The 16,918-nt window shown below is 39.6% G+C and overlaps 1 protein-coding gene across 1 annotated transcript in view; it reads left to right on the forward strand.

Annotated features, from left to right (window-relative positions):
* Nucleotides 1–16,918, forward strand: part of LOC136884962 (HEAT repeat-containing protein 5B) — a 390,022-nt gene that overhangs the window by 303,352 nt on the left and 69,752 nt on the right. Inside the window, exons 24-26 of the mRNA XM_067157308.2 lie at nt 7,450–7,631; nt 10,016–10,261; nt 15,943–16,174. Coding sequence (XP_067013409.1) covers nt 7,450–7,631; nt 10,016–10,261; nt 15,943–16,174 — 660 coding nt within the window. The remainder of the gene's footprint in view (nt 1–7,449; nt 7,632–10,015; nt 10,262–15,942; nt 16,175–16,918) is intronic.

Raw genomic sequence — 16,918 nt, forward strand, 5'->3', positions numbered from 1 at the left:
GAAGTTGAATTGTGTATGTCTTATCAAGTTTGAAAAATACAACTTTCACCTAGTGGCCCCAATAATATGATCAGCCACTGTATTGTTCCAGTTTGCTCATCTCTTTTCTATGTCTTTACAAATTTCTCCTCAGTGTTGTTAACTTTTCCTTTGGTTCTTTTACCTTTGACAGTTTGTTCATCTATGCTCTTGTGGTCATTCTCTTCATAAGCCTATAGCTTCACGGTCTTCTCATGCTTCCATCCATCTCCTTTCCACATCAACTTATTTTATGTTCTCATATTTTTTTTAAAGATCTTTTTTATAATCATTTCAGCTAGCTGTTGGGTACAAGAGTATTCATTTCCCATCGCTTTCTTGAGTTCTTTTTTCTCTCCTCCTCCTTTTGTTAATACTCCATTCTCTGGCTTGCATTAGCTTGTTACTGGTCAGAGAATACCTATGTTGTTCTCTTTGATTATTTTTTGGACAAATTTGTCCTGTCTACAGTTTTCTTTCTGAACATTTCTGGTTTCTACATCTTTCTACATCTGCACATTTTTTAAAGTTGTATTCCACTCCTTTCACCCATGAAACTTGCATTTTTCTGTTCTCCTGAAATTTGAGGATTTTTTCACCATTCTTTTTCAATTCATTCTGTTAATGTGTCCATAATATGTGTCATTTTAAAATTTTTAACATTTCTTGTCTTTTCCTCTGTTCAGAATAGAAGAATTTTAGTTCAGCCTCCTTGTCTGTCAATGTTAAAGCTTGTAAATCTTTTGTACTTCCTCTTCTCTCAGTTGCTTCAGTTTACAGACTGGAGAACTTCAAGGTTATTATATTAATAACTAAGACAAAACTAATTTTTAAAACTTTTTAAAAATTTGTTTTATGTTGCACTGACAAAGATAGGTCTTACGGCAACATTGGGATAGAAGAAGGCTAGGGGTGGGAAGGAAGTGACGATGACCTTAAATAAGCTACAGCCCCAACATTTGCCTGGAGTGGAAATGGGAAACCACAGAAAACCATCTTCAGGACTGCCAACAGTGGGGTTCGAACCCACTATCTCCCGAATGTAATCTGACAGCTGTGTGTCCCAAACCGCATATAGCCTGTCGCTTCATCAAAATTAAAGTGAAAATAGCTTCAGCATTAAAGAATGATTATTGAGGTGAATAATAATTTTGATAAGGATTGCATTATTAATCTCAAAGCATGGTTTCTGATTTTAAGTTTGATTTCTCACTGCAGACTATAAAATAAAAATGCTTATTGAGGGCTTCCTTTTACAGATGGGTATGTATCTTCCTACACTTTTTATAGAGCTTCTTATACTCAGCAGTTCTTCCTCACATACTTGGGGTCTATCGTTGACTGTTTCGGCAACAGAAGTCATGGAAACGCTCAGATGGCCGTTTCTTCTTTCACCAATGCTCAGTTCCCTTTTGTGGTAGATTAATGTTTTGTACATGCAAAACTTCCTAAATAAATCATCGTTATAACAGTGAAAACTGAACCAAAGTCCATTTAGTGGTTCTTGTGATTAGCTCGCACCAACACAGGCACACACCTACCAGGGATTATGTATACATGTATGTTTTTACCAATGTGTGAGAGGTACACTGTGGATGTCCGCTTCTGTAGCGTAACGGTTAGTGTTATTAGCTGCCGTCCTCAGGGGTCCGGATTTGATTCCCGCCACTGCCAGGAATTCAAGAATGGCAGGAGTGAAAGAGCTGCACCACCTCGGGATGAAGACACGAGTTTACTATAGTGTGGATACCAGGGATTATGTACAGAAGTAATGTAAGAGGAACAAATTAATGTATGTCAGAGACTGCGATATATGAAGGAGAATCAACATTTCCCCATTTCCAGTCTTCTGGGTCAGGTTATGAATCCCCCTCCACAGTTTTGTATCTCTGTCACTCCTTTTCTTCCTCCAATATTTCTTTTATTTTTACTCTAATCTTCCTCCTATTACTGTATTTATGCGAATAATCCACACCGCCGAGTAATCCCCGCACCGTAATTTTAGGAAGGCTCATTTTGAAAAAAATAAAAGAAATAAAATTCCTTCAATTGAAAGAGTAAAATAGGCATAAAGAAATATTTCATATCACTCCGCGAGATTCACGTAGTCTTTACGCAAATATGAATGTGTAAATTTACGGATATAGCTGCTTTGCTTGAACATATTTGAGAAATACATTATCACTTCTACAAAATATATTTGCCTTGAAAATGATCAAGCAGGCCTAGGTATTTCATTAATCTGAACTTGCAGTAGGCTCGATTCCCTGTAGATCGAAAGATTCGTTGTCTCTTGCACCACTAGTCATCATCATCATCATCATCATCATCATCATCATCATCATCATCATCATCATCATCATTTCCCAACTCCAGTTTCCCGGATGTGGTGTACAAGCGCTCGCCATCTCCTTCTGTCTTCATACATCTTCTGATCCAGTACATCCTCCCATTTATATCCTCTCTCCTCCACATCTCTATCCAACGTTTTTTTGGTCTTCCCTGTGTTCTTCTTCCTACGAGATTAAGGTTGAAATATTTTCTGGCAGGTCTTTCCCTGTTCATTCTCATTATGTGCCCATACCACTGAAGTCTGCGTGTCTTTATGACACTGATAATAGGAACCTCAATACCACTAGTATCCTTTCCTAAATTTCTTACAAATTCGTTTCACACCATGTCTAAAAGAATATTCACACGCGGTCTTTTCTTTATGCGGATACCAACCTGACCGGTGGTGGATAATTATTTTCGTGCAATATAAACAGTTGAAAATGACACACCGCCGAACTTGGATGTTAGTTTTGCGATATGGTAAAACCTTGTTAATTTGAAGTGGTTGGGACGCAAAAATCTGACTTTGAATTACGTGATTTCGAATTAACTGCCAACTCGCACTTCAGAAATGCGCGACAAAAATTATTCTAAGATCCTTATTGCATGAAATTAACATTGATTCACAGTTTAAACCTTTCAAATGCAATGGAAAAGCACAATATCCACAATGTATCCAACAAGGTGCATTTACAGTATTCAAATAATGCACCTGGATAACTCACTGACAAACATAACCTCACACAATGACAGAAAGAGAAGAAAAAATACTCAAGAGACGAGTACCCCAATTTCGTGCTTCGAATTAAAAAAAAAAGTCTATGCTGGCTCCCCTGTGTAAGTACTTTATTCATTGTATTGCTGTATTGTATGCATTTTTTAGATACCTTGTATTTCCACGGAAAGTACCTGATGACCTTAAAACTTCGTGGCTTATCGAACTTTCCTATGACAAGGGGAGGAAACCTTTCACTTCCATCTGCATTGCAACACAGTACGGTGACCCCATCTCCTTTTAAAAAGTCTGTTTGGGATAGGTATAAAAAAACCAATTCAGTTTCATTGGCGTTGACAATATTGTTTGTGTGTGCGAATTGATTATAATTATGAGCCACGTTTTTTCACCAACTGTCGGCATCACCAGTGTTCGTGGATTCTACTTCTTCGTACATTGCCTGTTACATGATACTGTGGCGTTCCTTAAAACACTGAATAAAAATGAATTAATATTTCACTCAAACTTAGCAGCTATGAAACAAACTGTCAACACACCGAAGTGAGTGAAAGTGCGGAAAGTTACCCCTGAACGTCCTGGAAGACGCATTCTATCATGATGCGGAGAAATTTTGAATTTAAATTACTGTGTAATATACTATTTTTTAATGTAAAGACGGATTTAAATTAAAAGTCTGAATTGTTTTTAGTTTAAATATGATATATGGGGGAGTTTTCTTCCATCTGCGGTTACACAAAGCATAGCTGTACACCCAATATCGAAAACTAGGTGAGCCGGGAGCGTGTTGTCAACATTAACGCAAATAAAACCCACACCCCAAAGTCGTGCCTCGAATTAAAAAAAAAAGTATGTGGGGATTATTCACGTAAATACGGTATTTTCTTCATAAATACTCACTTTTGAACTCTATCCTCTTCCATTCTCATATGTCCATACAATTTTATAGTCTGTATCTGTCTCGTCTTGCAGTTTAGGGAATCCAGTTCTCTCTCTGATTTCTATGTTTATCCCTTCATGTCTTCCCAATTATTCCTCTAAGGAATTTCATCTCCACTGCTCTGATTCTGCTTTTATCACGTTTTGTTGTTGTCCATGTGCCAATCGCTTATGTCAAAATATATAATACATTTAGTACAGAATTTTCTTCCATTTCTCTGGGACGTCCCCGTTCCACACTATATCTCTCACGCACTGGTAAAACCATTGGCTTGTTGGATTCTCTTTCTAATTTGTTCATTTCTTTATTTCATTTCCACAAATGAAATAAATGTAAGGACAGAATAGTGTGAAAAGTAGGAGCATCAGAAAGACGACACGAATACACAAAAAGAGGGGGATTAAAATAAATGTCACTGACAGACATGTTAGCTATTATAAAAATGAATGTATGACGGGGAATCAAATATAAACAGGATTTTATTTTTTATTTAAATTCAGATACTGAAAAACACAAGGCAATTACAATGTTTTTTCCCCACATAGTTTCCTGCTTTAGAAATGCATTTGTTCCAGCATATGGGCAGCTTTTTGATGCCCTCATCGTAAAAAGAACAGGGTCGTGTCGCCAGCCAGTTGCACGCAGAGTCTTCCACACTCTCGTCATCTTCAAATTATTGCCTTCCTAGAGCTTCTTTAAGCGGTCCGAATGAATGGAAATCACAGGGCGATAAGTCCGGGCTGTAAGGAAGATGATCAAGTGTAGTCAAGTGCATTTCCTGTTGCTTGGAGACGGTTTGAGCTGCAGTATGGGGCTGTACACTGTCGAATCAGTTGGTCTCATCTTTTGCAGCGATATGCAACCCTCTCCTTATTCAATAGCTCGCAGTAATAAGCAGCCTTGATTGTGCATCACTTCTGCAAAAAATTCATCAGCAAAATGCCTCGCCAATCGAAGAAAACAGTTGCAAGAACTTTGCCAGCTGTAAGTCGAGTCTTCGCTTTTACTGGTGTTGCCTCCCCTTTCCTCCACCCCTCCTTACACACACGCGTCCTCGACAATGTTTGATCACCGAACTGTTGCTGTCAATCTCTGGCAAATTTGCACTGCTGTAACTCCTTCATGAGCAAGAAATTTTATAATTATGCATTGCGCAGTGGAGGGGTGCACCTGTTGCTCGAATATCGTGAGCGTTACTGATGAATCGGCGGGAAATACCTAACAGCATGCTCTCCCCACTCCTAATGGTCCCATCTAAGCATAGCAGAAGTACGGGGCCAGTCCTACCAATTGTTGATGTTCAGGAACAAAAATCCTGTTTATATTTGATCGACCTTCGTATATACAAGGTTTGGTTTTTATGTTTTGGCAACTATTTTATTTATTGATTGATAGCACCTACATACATGGTTCTAAGTTCCATAGGCCTTCGATATAGTCACCAGCCTTGCATACAACGTGTTCCCAGCAGTGTGAAAGCCATTGGATCCCGTTGGCACTGCCCAATCTGTCATCTGTCAATGGTGTGAAGAGAGCGGTCGGTGACCTCTAAAACATCTTCAGTTCTACAGAAGCGTAGCGGCTCCTTCCTCTTAGGGATTATATCGTTGTCACAGGGACTTAAATCCAGAAAGTATGGGGGGTGATAGAGCACCCCTAGCAATTGAACAATTCAGACACAACTCCTGCTGTGTGAGCCATAGCATTGTCATGCGGAACAATGGGTGGGTTATCGATGAAGTTTCACCGTTTTCTTCTCAGAGCTGCTCGCAGATTGTATTGCAAAAAATGGACATTAGCACACTGCATTAATGGTCTGTCGCGGAAGAACAGTATGCGGTAATATCACATCCGGTGCATCTCAACTAATGCAGACACAGTCTGTACATGTTCATCACTTACTGGTGGGTGACCAGATCGAGACATGTCCAGCACACGTTCGCGTCCTTGGTGCGACCTCAGTGCTTGCTCACAACTGCTCATCTTCACCTTGCCACTCTAAATGGACGTAGAGAGGGGGTGGGGGGTGAGGTCATATGCTCTGGGGAAGGGGACGCAGGTCAGCAAACTTTGGTAAGAATTACAGAGCCCGGCACCTTTGCACGGCTGTGCTGGAGCGTGGTTGCCAAAACTTAAAAAAACCAATGTAGGTATGTTCTTGTTATCATTTCTTCTTAACATGCTGCAGACACCGCTCATATAAACTATGGGCGTGCTATTTCATTGCTGCTGACAGAGTTCGGAGAATCTATGGGAGCATGATTCCACTGTAGCTAAAAATATTAGCCGCCATTTCAGTGAGCTGTGACTTCACTAGGATACTATTGAATGCTTCTATAATCATAAAATGTACTAGTTATTAGCATAAGTTGATCTTCTTTCAAAGCATTGATAACACAGCCACGTTCCTACATAACCTGAGGCTGCGTCATCGTTGACTCAGCTGTGAAATGAGTGGGGAAAGTAAATACGGTACATGCAGACAGGAAGAGTGTGTGTTCGAGAGGCAGGCTTGTTTATGTAGTTCTTGTTAACATTTAGCATGTCTAATTCAAGTGTAGAAAATTTTGACAACGAATCCATAATGGATGTTCTAATGGAAGACACGAGTTTTGAAAATGAAGATGATGATAAAAATTACTCACTAACTGAACATGATGATTCTGGCGCTTCTGGTAAGTAAATGTAAATAATGAGCTAATTTCAAATTAGTATGAAGTGTAACATAGTTTTATACCGCTTCTTGAAGTGAGTTCTATTATACAATTTTATACTGCTTCCTACGAATGTGGGTGTTCCCGTATACAGATGACAGCCTGCAGCAACTCGATGCAACCCCGTCGTCAAACAACAAACAGTGGGAAAGCAAGTTACTGGTTGTAAACAAGGATACCGGTGCCAGTTGACCAATTAGGTTAGAATCTGAATTAGTGTGTTTCAGTAGATGTGTCCACAATATTAGACAAATTTCGAAATATTAACCCAACTGGCAACCATAGCTGCGTCAGATTTTTTTTCGTTTGTAAAGCTTATAATCTTCTTAAATTTATATTTAAAAATTGCTGCCCTATTATGATAATTAAAACTTATTTTTGTGTAGAAGAAAGTGTGATCTTTCTAAACATGTCAAAAGTTATTACTAACATTGCTTTCCCTAGCATTGAAATAATTTGAAAAACAATTAAAAATCCTTTGTTTTCTGGAGAGTAGCACATTTAAGTATGGCCAACATGTTAAACCTTGGAGTATTTTCCGGCTTCACACTGACTTACATCATGGCTACACTGATAAAACCTTTATGAATTTCCATTAGTACTATTTTATTTGTCAAGTGAGCTCCTGTGGATTTATTAAGAGTTTGTATTACCATGACTGGTTTATATTTCATTGTCCATTTAATATATTTAATATATTTTTGTCGTAGGAGACTATCTGGTGCTCCATCTTTCCGACTTGGTGCGAATGGCTTTCATGGCTGCAACGAGCGATTCAGATCCTCTGCGACTTGAAGGACTGAAAACACTCCAGGAGGTCATCGATAAGTTTGCTCGTGTACCTGAACCAGAATTCCCTGGCCATCTTCTGTTGGAGCAGTTCCAAGCACAGGTGAGATTGAGTCATGGGGAGTATTTGTAAAGTAATCAGAGCAACCTTAAAATGTAGTAGGAAATTTAACTGAGATTATACTGTAATTATGTAAGATAGCAAGTACAGTACTAACTTATTTTGTGATAAAAATGCACAGGTATGTCACCAGGGCGTAATGTTGTGAAGTTTGTGGTAAAGATGCATTACCATAGACTCTTGCATGATGAGTAAGTATGTTCCATGAGACTAGGTAGAGTTACTGTGAGGCCTCATTTTCTTAGATCACCGATGAACTGTCCTAGAATCCTTAGAAGTTAGGATTAGTCATCACTCATTGTGGCCCAGTCTGAAGAACATTCTCTGTCTGAGGAAAACTACATCCTGTTGGGAGTTCCCTCCGTCTTACACTTGTTCAGAAATGGCAGAGGCACAGGCACGCTCTAGCTGGTACCCATCTTGACAGGTGCCTCAATGAAGAGGATGCATTTATGCAGTGTATTGTAGTCATTTACGAAGCTTAGGCACAGGCGTTTGAGCCCAATTTAAATCAGCAGTTGAGCGAATGGCGCCACCCTGGATCTCATCGTCCAAAGAAAATTCAATAGTATCTCAGTAGGGTGAAGGTTATATTGATCGTGGCATATGCCACTGAAGATGTCAACATTAGCCACGCTGTACCCCAACGGAAAACTGCCAACCCAATGTAGTATTGCCATTAGCACCACTTGCATCGGGTTATGCAGCGGAAACATCCAAATTTCTTGCATCTTGCTTGCCAGTGCACCTAGCCATGTGGCAGAAACAGCGACTACCTTCTTACGCAGGTGGCCTTGGGAAGTCTTAGAACTTCCTCAATACCACCTTGACACAAATCCTTGCTACTTTGATTTGTTCCCTGTGTTGAAAGTACCTCCCCAAAGCATCAGATTTCCAGATACTCCATCAGTACTCCGACGAGTAGGGTGTTTCGTTGCTGTGATTAGTTGAGACTGCCTCGCTGACTGAGTCCTACTGGTGCTTTATATTTGTCAGATGGTCCAGAATTTTGCTGGAGGTTATGTTGAAGAAAAGTAATGGAATTTTGCTTGTGACTGCAATAAGCTTGTGGTGGTTTGTGCGTTGCCATTATTTTATTTACAGCCCTCTTATAACACAATTACATATGAATTTGCAGAAAACTTACTCTCCAGTGTCTGAATGCTACATGTTACAGTAAATTGAGCAGTACAGTGACTTACTTCTAGCATAATATTATGTTTACAACACCATCACATAGAATTTTACCAAAAATTCACAGATATTTGTTATTTTTTCTTGGTTTAAGACATCGAGTATTATCAGTATCATCATCTTCATTTCCCATTTCCAGCTTCCCGGGTCGGGTTGTGAATCAATGACCTCCATTGCTGCCTGTCTCTCCACTATTCTTCTCCTTTTTTAAGTACATCTTCTGGTTTTCCTCCTCTCTTCTCTATGTACTTCCACACTGAATCTGTCCATCTCTTTCGGGGTCTCTTTCCTGTTAACTTCTCTGAAAAAACGTTTTTTGGTTCTCTCTCTTCTCCCATTGTCATCGTATGCCCATACCACTTTAAGCTTTGTTATTTCTATCCTGTCTTGAAGTTTCAAGATTTCTGTCCTTTTCCTTATCTCTTAATTTCTAATTCTATCCTTTCTGATCTTGCCCTCGATACCTCTTAAGAATTTCATCTCCGCTGCCTGTATTCTACTCTCCACTCGTTTTGTTGTAGTCCACAGTCCAGCTGCATAAGTTAGTATGGGTTCATAATGGATTGAATATAATACTATCTTACATTTTTTCAGGACAGTTTGGTTCCACAAAATACCCCTTACACTCTGGTAGAAGCTGTTTGCTTGTTGTATTCTTTTTCCAATTTCCTCGGTTATCTTTCCATCTTCTGTGATCACACTCCCCAAGTACTTGAAACTTTTAACCACTTTCAGAATTTTACCATTCAGTTTTGTCTTTCCTCTTCTTTCCGTCCCTTCCTTCCCCGTGTCATCACTATTGTTTTACTTTTCTCTGTGCTTACTTTCATCCCAAATTTTTCTATTTCTTGATTCCATAAATCATCTTGTTTTTGCACTTCCATTTCATCCTCACTCTATGTCACTATCTCATCTGCAAACAACGTGGCTTTTGTTGCCTGTCTTCCCAATATCTGTTTAATGTTCTTATGAATTTCATCCATGACTATGTTGAATAGTATGGGGGATAATACACTTCCTTGTCAGAGACCAGTTTCAACTTTAAACCATTTTGTTTTTTTGAGTATCTCATCCCTAAATAGACTCTTATATGTGTAATTTCCAGTGTTAGCAATTTCCTATAATCAGTATGTACTAGTTAGTTTGAGCTGATACCATTTTCTTAATGACAGGTGGGAGCAGCGTTAAGACCAGCTTTCTCACCAGAAACCCCGTCGCACGTAACAGCTGCAGCATGCCAGGTATGTAGTGCATGGATCGGAAGTGGAGTAGCACGGGACCTGAATGATCTCCGTCGAGTGCACCAGCTGCTAGTGTCGTCGCTGGCCAAGCTGCGCCGTGGTACTAACACCATTCAGCTGTACAATGAGAGTTTAGCTACCCTGGAGAGACTGGCCATCCTTAAAGCATGGGCGGAGGTGAGTTCTGTGATCTGTGAATAGTTGAGAGGGTCTTGCTAACATGAAGTAACAATCAAGTCTTAAATAATACAATTAGAGTGTAAGTGGGCATTAAGATATGACCAGGTGAGTTGGCCGTGCGGTCAGGGTCACGCGGCTGTGAGCTTGCATCTGGGAGATGGTAGGTTTGAATCCCACTGTCGGCAGCCCTGAAGATGGTTTTCCATGGTTTCCCATTTTCACACCAGGCAAATGCTGGGGCTGTACCTTAATTAAGGCCACGGCCGCTTCCTTCCAACTCCTAGGCCTTTCCTATCCCATCGTCGCCATAAGACCTATCTGTGTCAGTGCGACATTAAGCAGCTAGTAAAAATAAGGAATATGAGGAAGGGTTAGAGAGTTTGAGGGAATCATTAGGATTCTTACAGAGGACAAGAATGAAGGTAGGTCTCACTCAGTTCATAGGATATATACTGTAGTAAGAATAAGACAACAGTGGGTAGAACAGAATGGTTTTGAATTAACAATGGGCTAAAACAGGGGAGTGAGCTATCACCTTTACTGTTCATAATGGTAGTGGTTGACACCATAAAGGCAGCAAGGGAAGATTATAGAGAGGAAAGAATGAATATAATGAAAAAAACATTTAACCTCTCAGAGTGGGAGGACGTTCACTACCTGGCTACTCTGTGCTGCGGGAGGAGTATACCACCAAGCATGCTATAATGCAGGCTTTTAGTTAATTGAACACAACCGACAAATGGTTCAATGAATTTTACCAAAATTTTCAGTTTGTTAATAATGCATAAACACACATACAGCAGAATTACCTAAGGTCATTGCAGTAGAGAAATCTTGTTAATGCTTTTAAATCGAACAAGGGATATTGCTGAACCAAATATAGGAGTAGCTAGTACTCAGTTTGAAAAAAATAAGATCTCAATATAGGTTTCTGTACTATGCTTATTAGCATATAAACTACAAAAATCACATGCATTTCCTATACAGTATCAGGTACCCATTAATTTACCCTCAATCGGAACAGAAATAACATACCATGTCTTGTTGAGCAAAAATATCTGCCTGTTCTACTACCATCTTTACGAACTCGACAGTAAAAAACAGCTGAAAAATTTCATAGGATATAAGCAATTCTTTGCAGTATTCTGAGGCCCATAATATGTCATGATTTGCCCTCTTTGCCCTCTGTAATTATCTATGCTTTCCCAAACAAACCCACCATTGATAACACTATGGACGATATATTCCTACGTATTACAAACAACATCACTGTCAGGATCACTACTTTCACTCTCAGATTTTATATTCTAGTCCTTGTTTAACAAAACTGAACTTTCTGTATCATCATTTTCTAAAACATCATTAATTTTTGCATCCACTATCATGAAAAAATGTTTAGCAGCTATGGTGTCAACAGCAGAACTTGTTGCTTCTTCAGGTGCGATGTATCATACGTAATTGATAAAAAACGTGATAGAAATACACTAAAAATGAAAGATGAATGCTTTGTCTATAGATATATCTCATTACATTTGTAATAGTTCAAGAACTGTTCGCTAGATAGAAGCACAGAGTGGAAGCTGCTACACTCATGCTATGCATGTCACTCCGTGACAGAGAGCATTAGGGAGTCGGGGTGCACTGTACGGCACTCCAAGTTGAGTGGTTAAGCTCTTTGGGTTTTTTCAGTCGTGAAATTACCAGAGTTTCGCCCCAGTGTAGCAGTAGGCTCATCAGTTGGATTGCTACACATTTCCAAGATACTGGTGGCTAGTGTGCCATTGAATATAATTATGTTGTGATCTGGGGAGAAGATCATGAGGAGGTACAACAGCTGAATGTACTTAATAGAAGCATTGAACAATTGGGATTGAGAATCAGCATGGAGAAGAGCAAGATAATGGTGATTAGTAGAGGAAGTAAGAAGGGGAAAGATCTATCAAAATTGGAGATAGTTGAACACTTCAAATACTTGGGAAGTAAACTGACAGAAAATGAAAGACTGAATATGGAAATTAGTAGAAGGATACAACTGGGGAATGCCTTTTACCACCGTGTACGTAGATTAATATGGAATAAAGATGGCTAAAGAAGTAAGGTACAAGGGATATTATTTACCTACAATAGCATATGAAGGAGGAACCTGGACAGTGACTCAGGGAGGTGGGAGTAGAGTACAGGCAGCTGAAATGAAATTCCTGAGGAGTGGGGTACAAAAGACAAGGAAGGATAGAGTGAGAAATGAAGACATATGAAAAGAGCTAAATGTGCAAAAACTAAATGACGCACTGGAACAGAACCAATTGAGATGGTTTGGACATGTGAAGCGGATGAAAGAAGAAAGACTGTCAACACAAGCACTGGAAAGACAGATGACGGCATGGGACAAGGGAACCTCGACAGTAACGATGTTGGATGAGGAATGGTGGAGCGACAGGATGAAGTGGAGAGGAACCGTATTTCCCCCACCCGGTGTCAGGCAGAAAACAGGAGATGATGATTCTGATGATGATGATGATGACCAAACGGAAGGGAAGAAGTTGTGGAAGACATGTGGGCTAATGTTTTAAGCAAAAGAAAATTGAGGGCACAGTTCAGAAGAGGGATCGATATGAGTCACTACAGATAGAACAGCAGAGGAAAGACGCAGACCAGAGGAAGTGTTACAGAGGAGGGGGAGGTAAGACGAAACAGAAAGATAGGAAAGGGAAATGTGGAGAATAGGATAGGAAGAAGGAGGGAGAAAAGAGAGGAGGAAGTAGCTTTTACAGCCATCAAGGAAGATGTAGTTTTTCACATCAGTACCCACAACATACAGAAAACAGGAATAAGTACCAACAAAGTTAGGGAGGTGTGGGTCATACATAATGCGGTACAGGAGAAGTTTAAGGGAGCGGATATTGTTTACAGTGGGCTATTGTGTGGGAGGGATACTGACTCATTATATAAAACATATTATAGACCCATCCTCACGTATAGCTTGGAAACTACCACGTTAACGAGACACTGAAGTTCCTACGCACCATGACACTGAAGTTCCTACGCACCATGACACTGAAGACCAGGAAGTACAAGTTCAGGAATGAAAAAGTCCGAGAGGAGGTGGAAAGAGGAGACTCCCTATTACAGAGGATTCAGAAAGCAAGAGTGAAGTGGTTTGGCCATGTAAGAAGGATTAGTGCAAGCAGGACTGCAAGAAGAGAATAAGAAAGAGAAGTAAAAGGAAAAGAGCAGTGGGCAGACCCAGAGGAAAATGGACAGAGCTGGTAAAGAAAGATGTCGAGGAGAGAGGACAAGATTGGGAGAATATTATGAGAGAACGGTGGTTCATGGACAGACAAAGATGGAGGGGGCTCGTACACCACAGCCGGGCAACTGGAGATGGTCAATGATGAAGATGATGATGATGATGAGAGATACTGACTGGAGGGTGTTTGGGGATTTAAATGAGACAATGGAGTGAGTATTTGGGATACTGGATTTGAATATTGTGGATCCTTCGTAGGTGGGTAGAAGATAGGGATCTGTGCTCAGATGGCTTCCACTTGAACTGTAATGGTACTGGTATGTAAATGTTAGGTGGTTATTAGGAAGGAATACAAGGAGGTACATTCAGGGAAACGAGGTTGACTAGGGAGTGGTGATGAGAGTACACAGAGTTTGAATTCAAGTAAGGATGACATAAAGTTATTGGTGTCAAACTGTAGAAGTATTGGAAGGAAAGGAATATTATTCACTTAATTATGATATTGTTATGAATAAAACACTGTTTCATTACTCTAATTTGTTTTCAGGATGGCTCAGTAAATGCACGCACGTGCACTCTCTCTCTCCTAATAATAATAATAATAATAATAATAATAATAATAATAATAATAATAATAATAATAATAATAAAGAGGTAAAGTTTGTTTGTGTGTTATGGCTAATCTCAGGAACTACTGGACCGATTCTAAAAATTATTTTGCTAATGTAGATATTCGTTATCCCTGAGGGACATGGCTCTATTTTATTTACAAAACAATTCAGGGGGGGGGGGGGGGGGGCATGGGAAGAGATGTTAAAATAATAGGCTAATATATGCAAAATATCGAATTTGTTGTACAAGGACAAGACAAAGCTCAATTTAAGCCCCTTGATGTAAAGAATAAAACTCGGTATGCCCTATGGGCCCAAAAACCATGTTTTAAGGCCCTAAAATGAACCATTATGGAGATATTGGCACCACACTACCTCTGCTCTAGGAATCAGATAAAGAAATGAACTGCCGTAACCATGGCAACGTCAGCTCCGGGATTCTACAGCAGCAAAATTATCTACAATATGTCACAAAAACCTAACATGTTACAGACATGAAAATAGGTATTTGTAGTCTCCTTTAAAAATAAAGAAACACATACTTTTTGTTTTATGAAAATCAACTTAAGCTGGAGATCAAAAATAGGTGAAGAAGGAGGATACTTTCAGAAACTAAGATGTTAAAGACGTGAAAATTGGTATTCGGAATCTCCTTTAGAAATAAAGAATTTTTTTATTTACTTAAAAGAGGGTGTTTCTCACAAATAGAGTTCCATGTCGCATGTTCCAGATTTAGCTCTGCCAGTAGCCTGGTCATCTTAGCCCCAAAAGACAATGCCACAAATGTGGTTTACAAAGAGTTTCTGGGGTAAATGAAATGCAATTTTTCGGTGAGTTTTTTTTCTTTTCTTTTTTTTTTCTAGTTGTTTTACGTCACACCGACACAGATAGGTCTTATGGCGACAATGGGACAGGTAAGGGCTAGGAGTGGGAAGGAAGCGGCCGTGGCCTTAATTAAGGTACAGCCCCAGCATTTGCCTGGTGTGAAAATGGGAAACCACGGAAAACCATTTTCAGGGCTGCCGACAGTGGGGTTCGAACCTACTATCTCCTGAATACTGGATACTGGCCACACTTAAGCAACTGCAGCTATCAAGCTCGGTCGGTGAGTTTTTATACTTTAGGGATTTACAGATAATGTCTTAGTGCAGTACCGAGGAACAAGTAATTTTTTATCAAATTACGAAATCCTCGCAAGTGAAGCGGTGGGTAACAGCTAGTAGGTATATAAAATTATATGAGTAAAGCACTGGAATTACAGGGAAGGCATTTTTGCAGATGGGCGATATACTGTATAGAGTAATAAATAAGTTACAGGATTGTAAACAACACTGGAAAAAGACCTTATCACTGTTGTGAAATGGACAGCAGACAATGGTGAATGGGAATTCTCACCACGGCCATCTTATCAAATTACAGAATATTGGTTTAGGCTCCACTTTTCCCTCCTTTTCCAGCTTGCATTTTTGTTTAGAAATAAAGTAGTTAAAATTCTTCTTCTTCTTCTTCTTCTTCTTCTTCTTCTTCTTCTTCTTCTTCTTCTTCTTCTTCTTCCAATTTTATGACCCCATAAGATCACTTTAGTCAGTCCATTATCCAAGTCTCTTCGAAGAGACTGTTCAGGCCTTGTGGCCCTCCCAGTACTTTTTCATGTGGTCCGATATTTGTGCCCTTTTTGGTGTTGAAAATATATGTTTCTTTCTTGTGAATGTGAAGGGGATGTTTTTATCCTGGATATTTTGTTTAATTTTATCTTATCTTTGGGTAGACCTGACAGATTATTGATTTTGTTTTCTGCATTTATGTGTTATGTCCTTCAGGTGTACATTGTTGCCATGGCTGGTAATGGCTCAGCACCTGGATTCATAGATCCAAATCTACGACCTTCTCCAGTAAGCAATGTGACCTCCCCCGATAAAGACGAGGATGAATTTGGGGAATTTGAGTTCCGAGGAGAGAGTCTGCTCACCTTAGTGCAACCTGAGTTGGTCAGCTTGTCCCAGCATTGGTTGGCAGCCCTGCGTGACCATGCTCTACTCTCCTTACCTCCAGGTAATATGCTTTATATCTCCTCTGTAAAATTGTCTTCAGCATATGATACTGTTACACTCAGATTTTAAATAAAGCAGACATGGCAGCCTTCCTGCTTGGCACTGATCCTGCCAAGATATGGGGTCCGCTTTTTTGCATCTCACCCTCCATTTCATCCAGGATGGACTTCAACAACTCGCATATCCATTGCTTCCCTGCCATTCTTTTGGTCACCATTCATCTGGGTCGAGTACGAGTGTCTGTCATGCAATTAATTCTGCATTAGCTCCGTCTATCTGAACAGATCACCATAGCCTCACTTCCTTCATTGTGTTCTGTAAGAGAGCAATTCTGAAGGTTTTTCTATGACGTGTTGCTATTTGAATCAGGTGTCGCTGCCTCTTGCTTTGAGATCTAAGAATGTTCACCATCAGTTGCTATGCAGGAGTTAAGGTAATGGGAACCAGAAACCTTCAAAACCAAGAAACTATACATCTGTGTGGGTGCCACATTTTAGATTTGCAGTATTTGCTGTAGATGCTCGTAGGAGTTCAACATCTATATAAATAAAATTAAAGAGTCTGTCTGTTGGTAATTTAGACTGGTAATAAAAGAGTTTTTCCCTACATTTTGAATCATTCTGCAGTTACTGGGACCAATACCAAATTATTATCTTGTTTGTTTGTTGGTTTGCTTGCTTGCTACCTTACTGTGAAAAATAAAAGTCTGATGTGATTTATGTTCAATTTCATATTTATACTTCTG

This window comes from Anabrus simplex, chromosome 13 (assembly GCF_040414725.1).
Source record: "Anabrus simplex isolate iqAnaSimp1 chromosome 13, ASM4041472v1, whole genome shotgun sequence".
Lineage (NCBI taxonomy): Eukaryota > Metazoa > Arthropoda > Insecta > Orthoptera > Tettigoniidae > Anabrus > Anabrus simplex.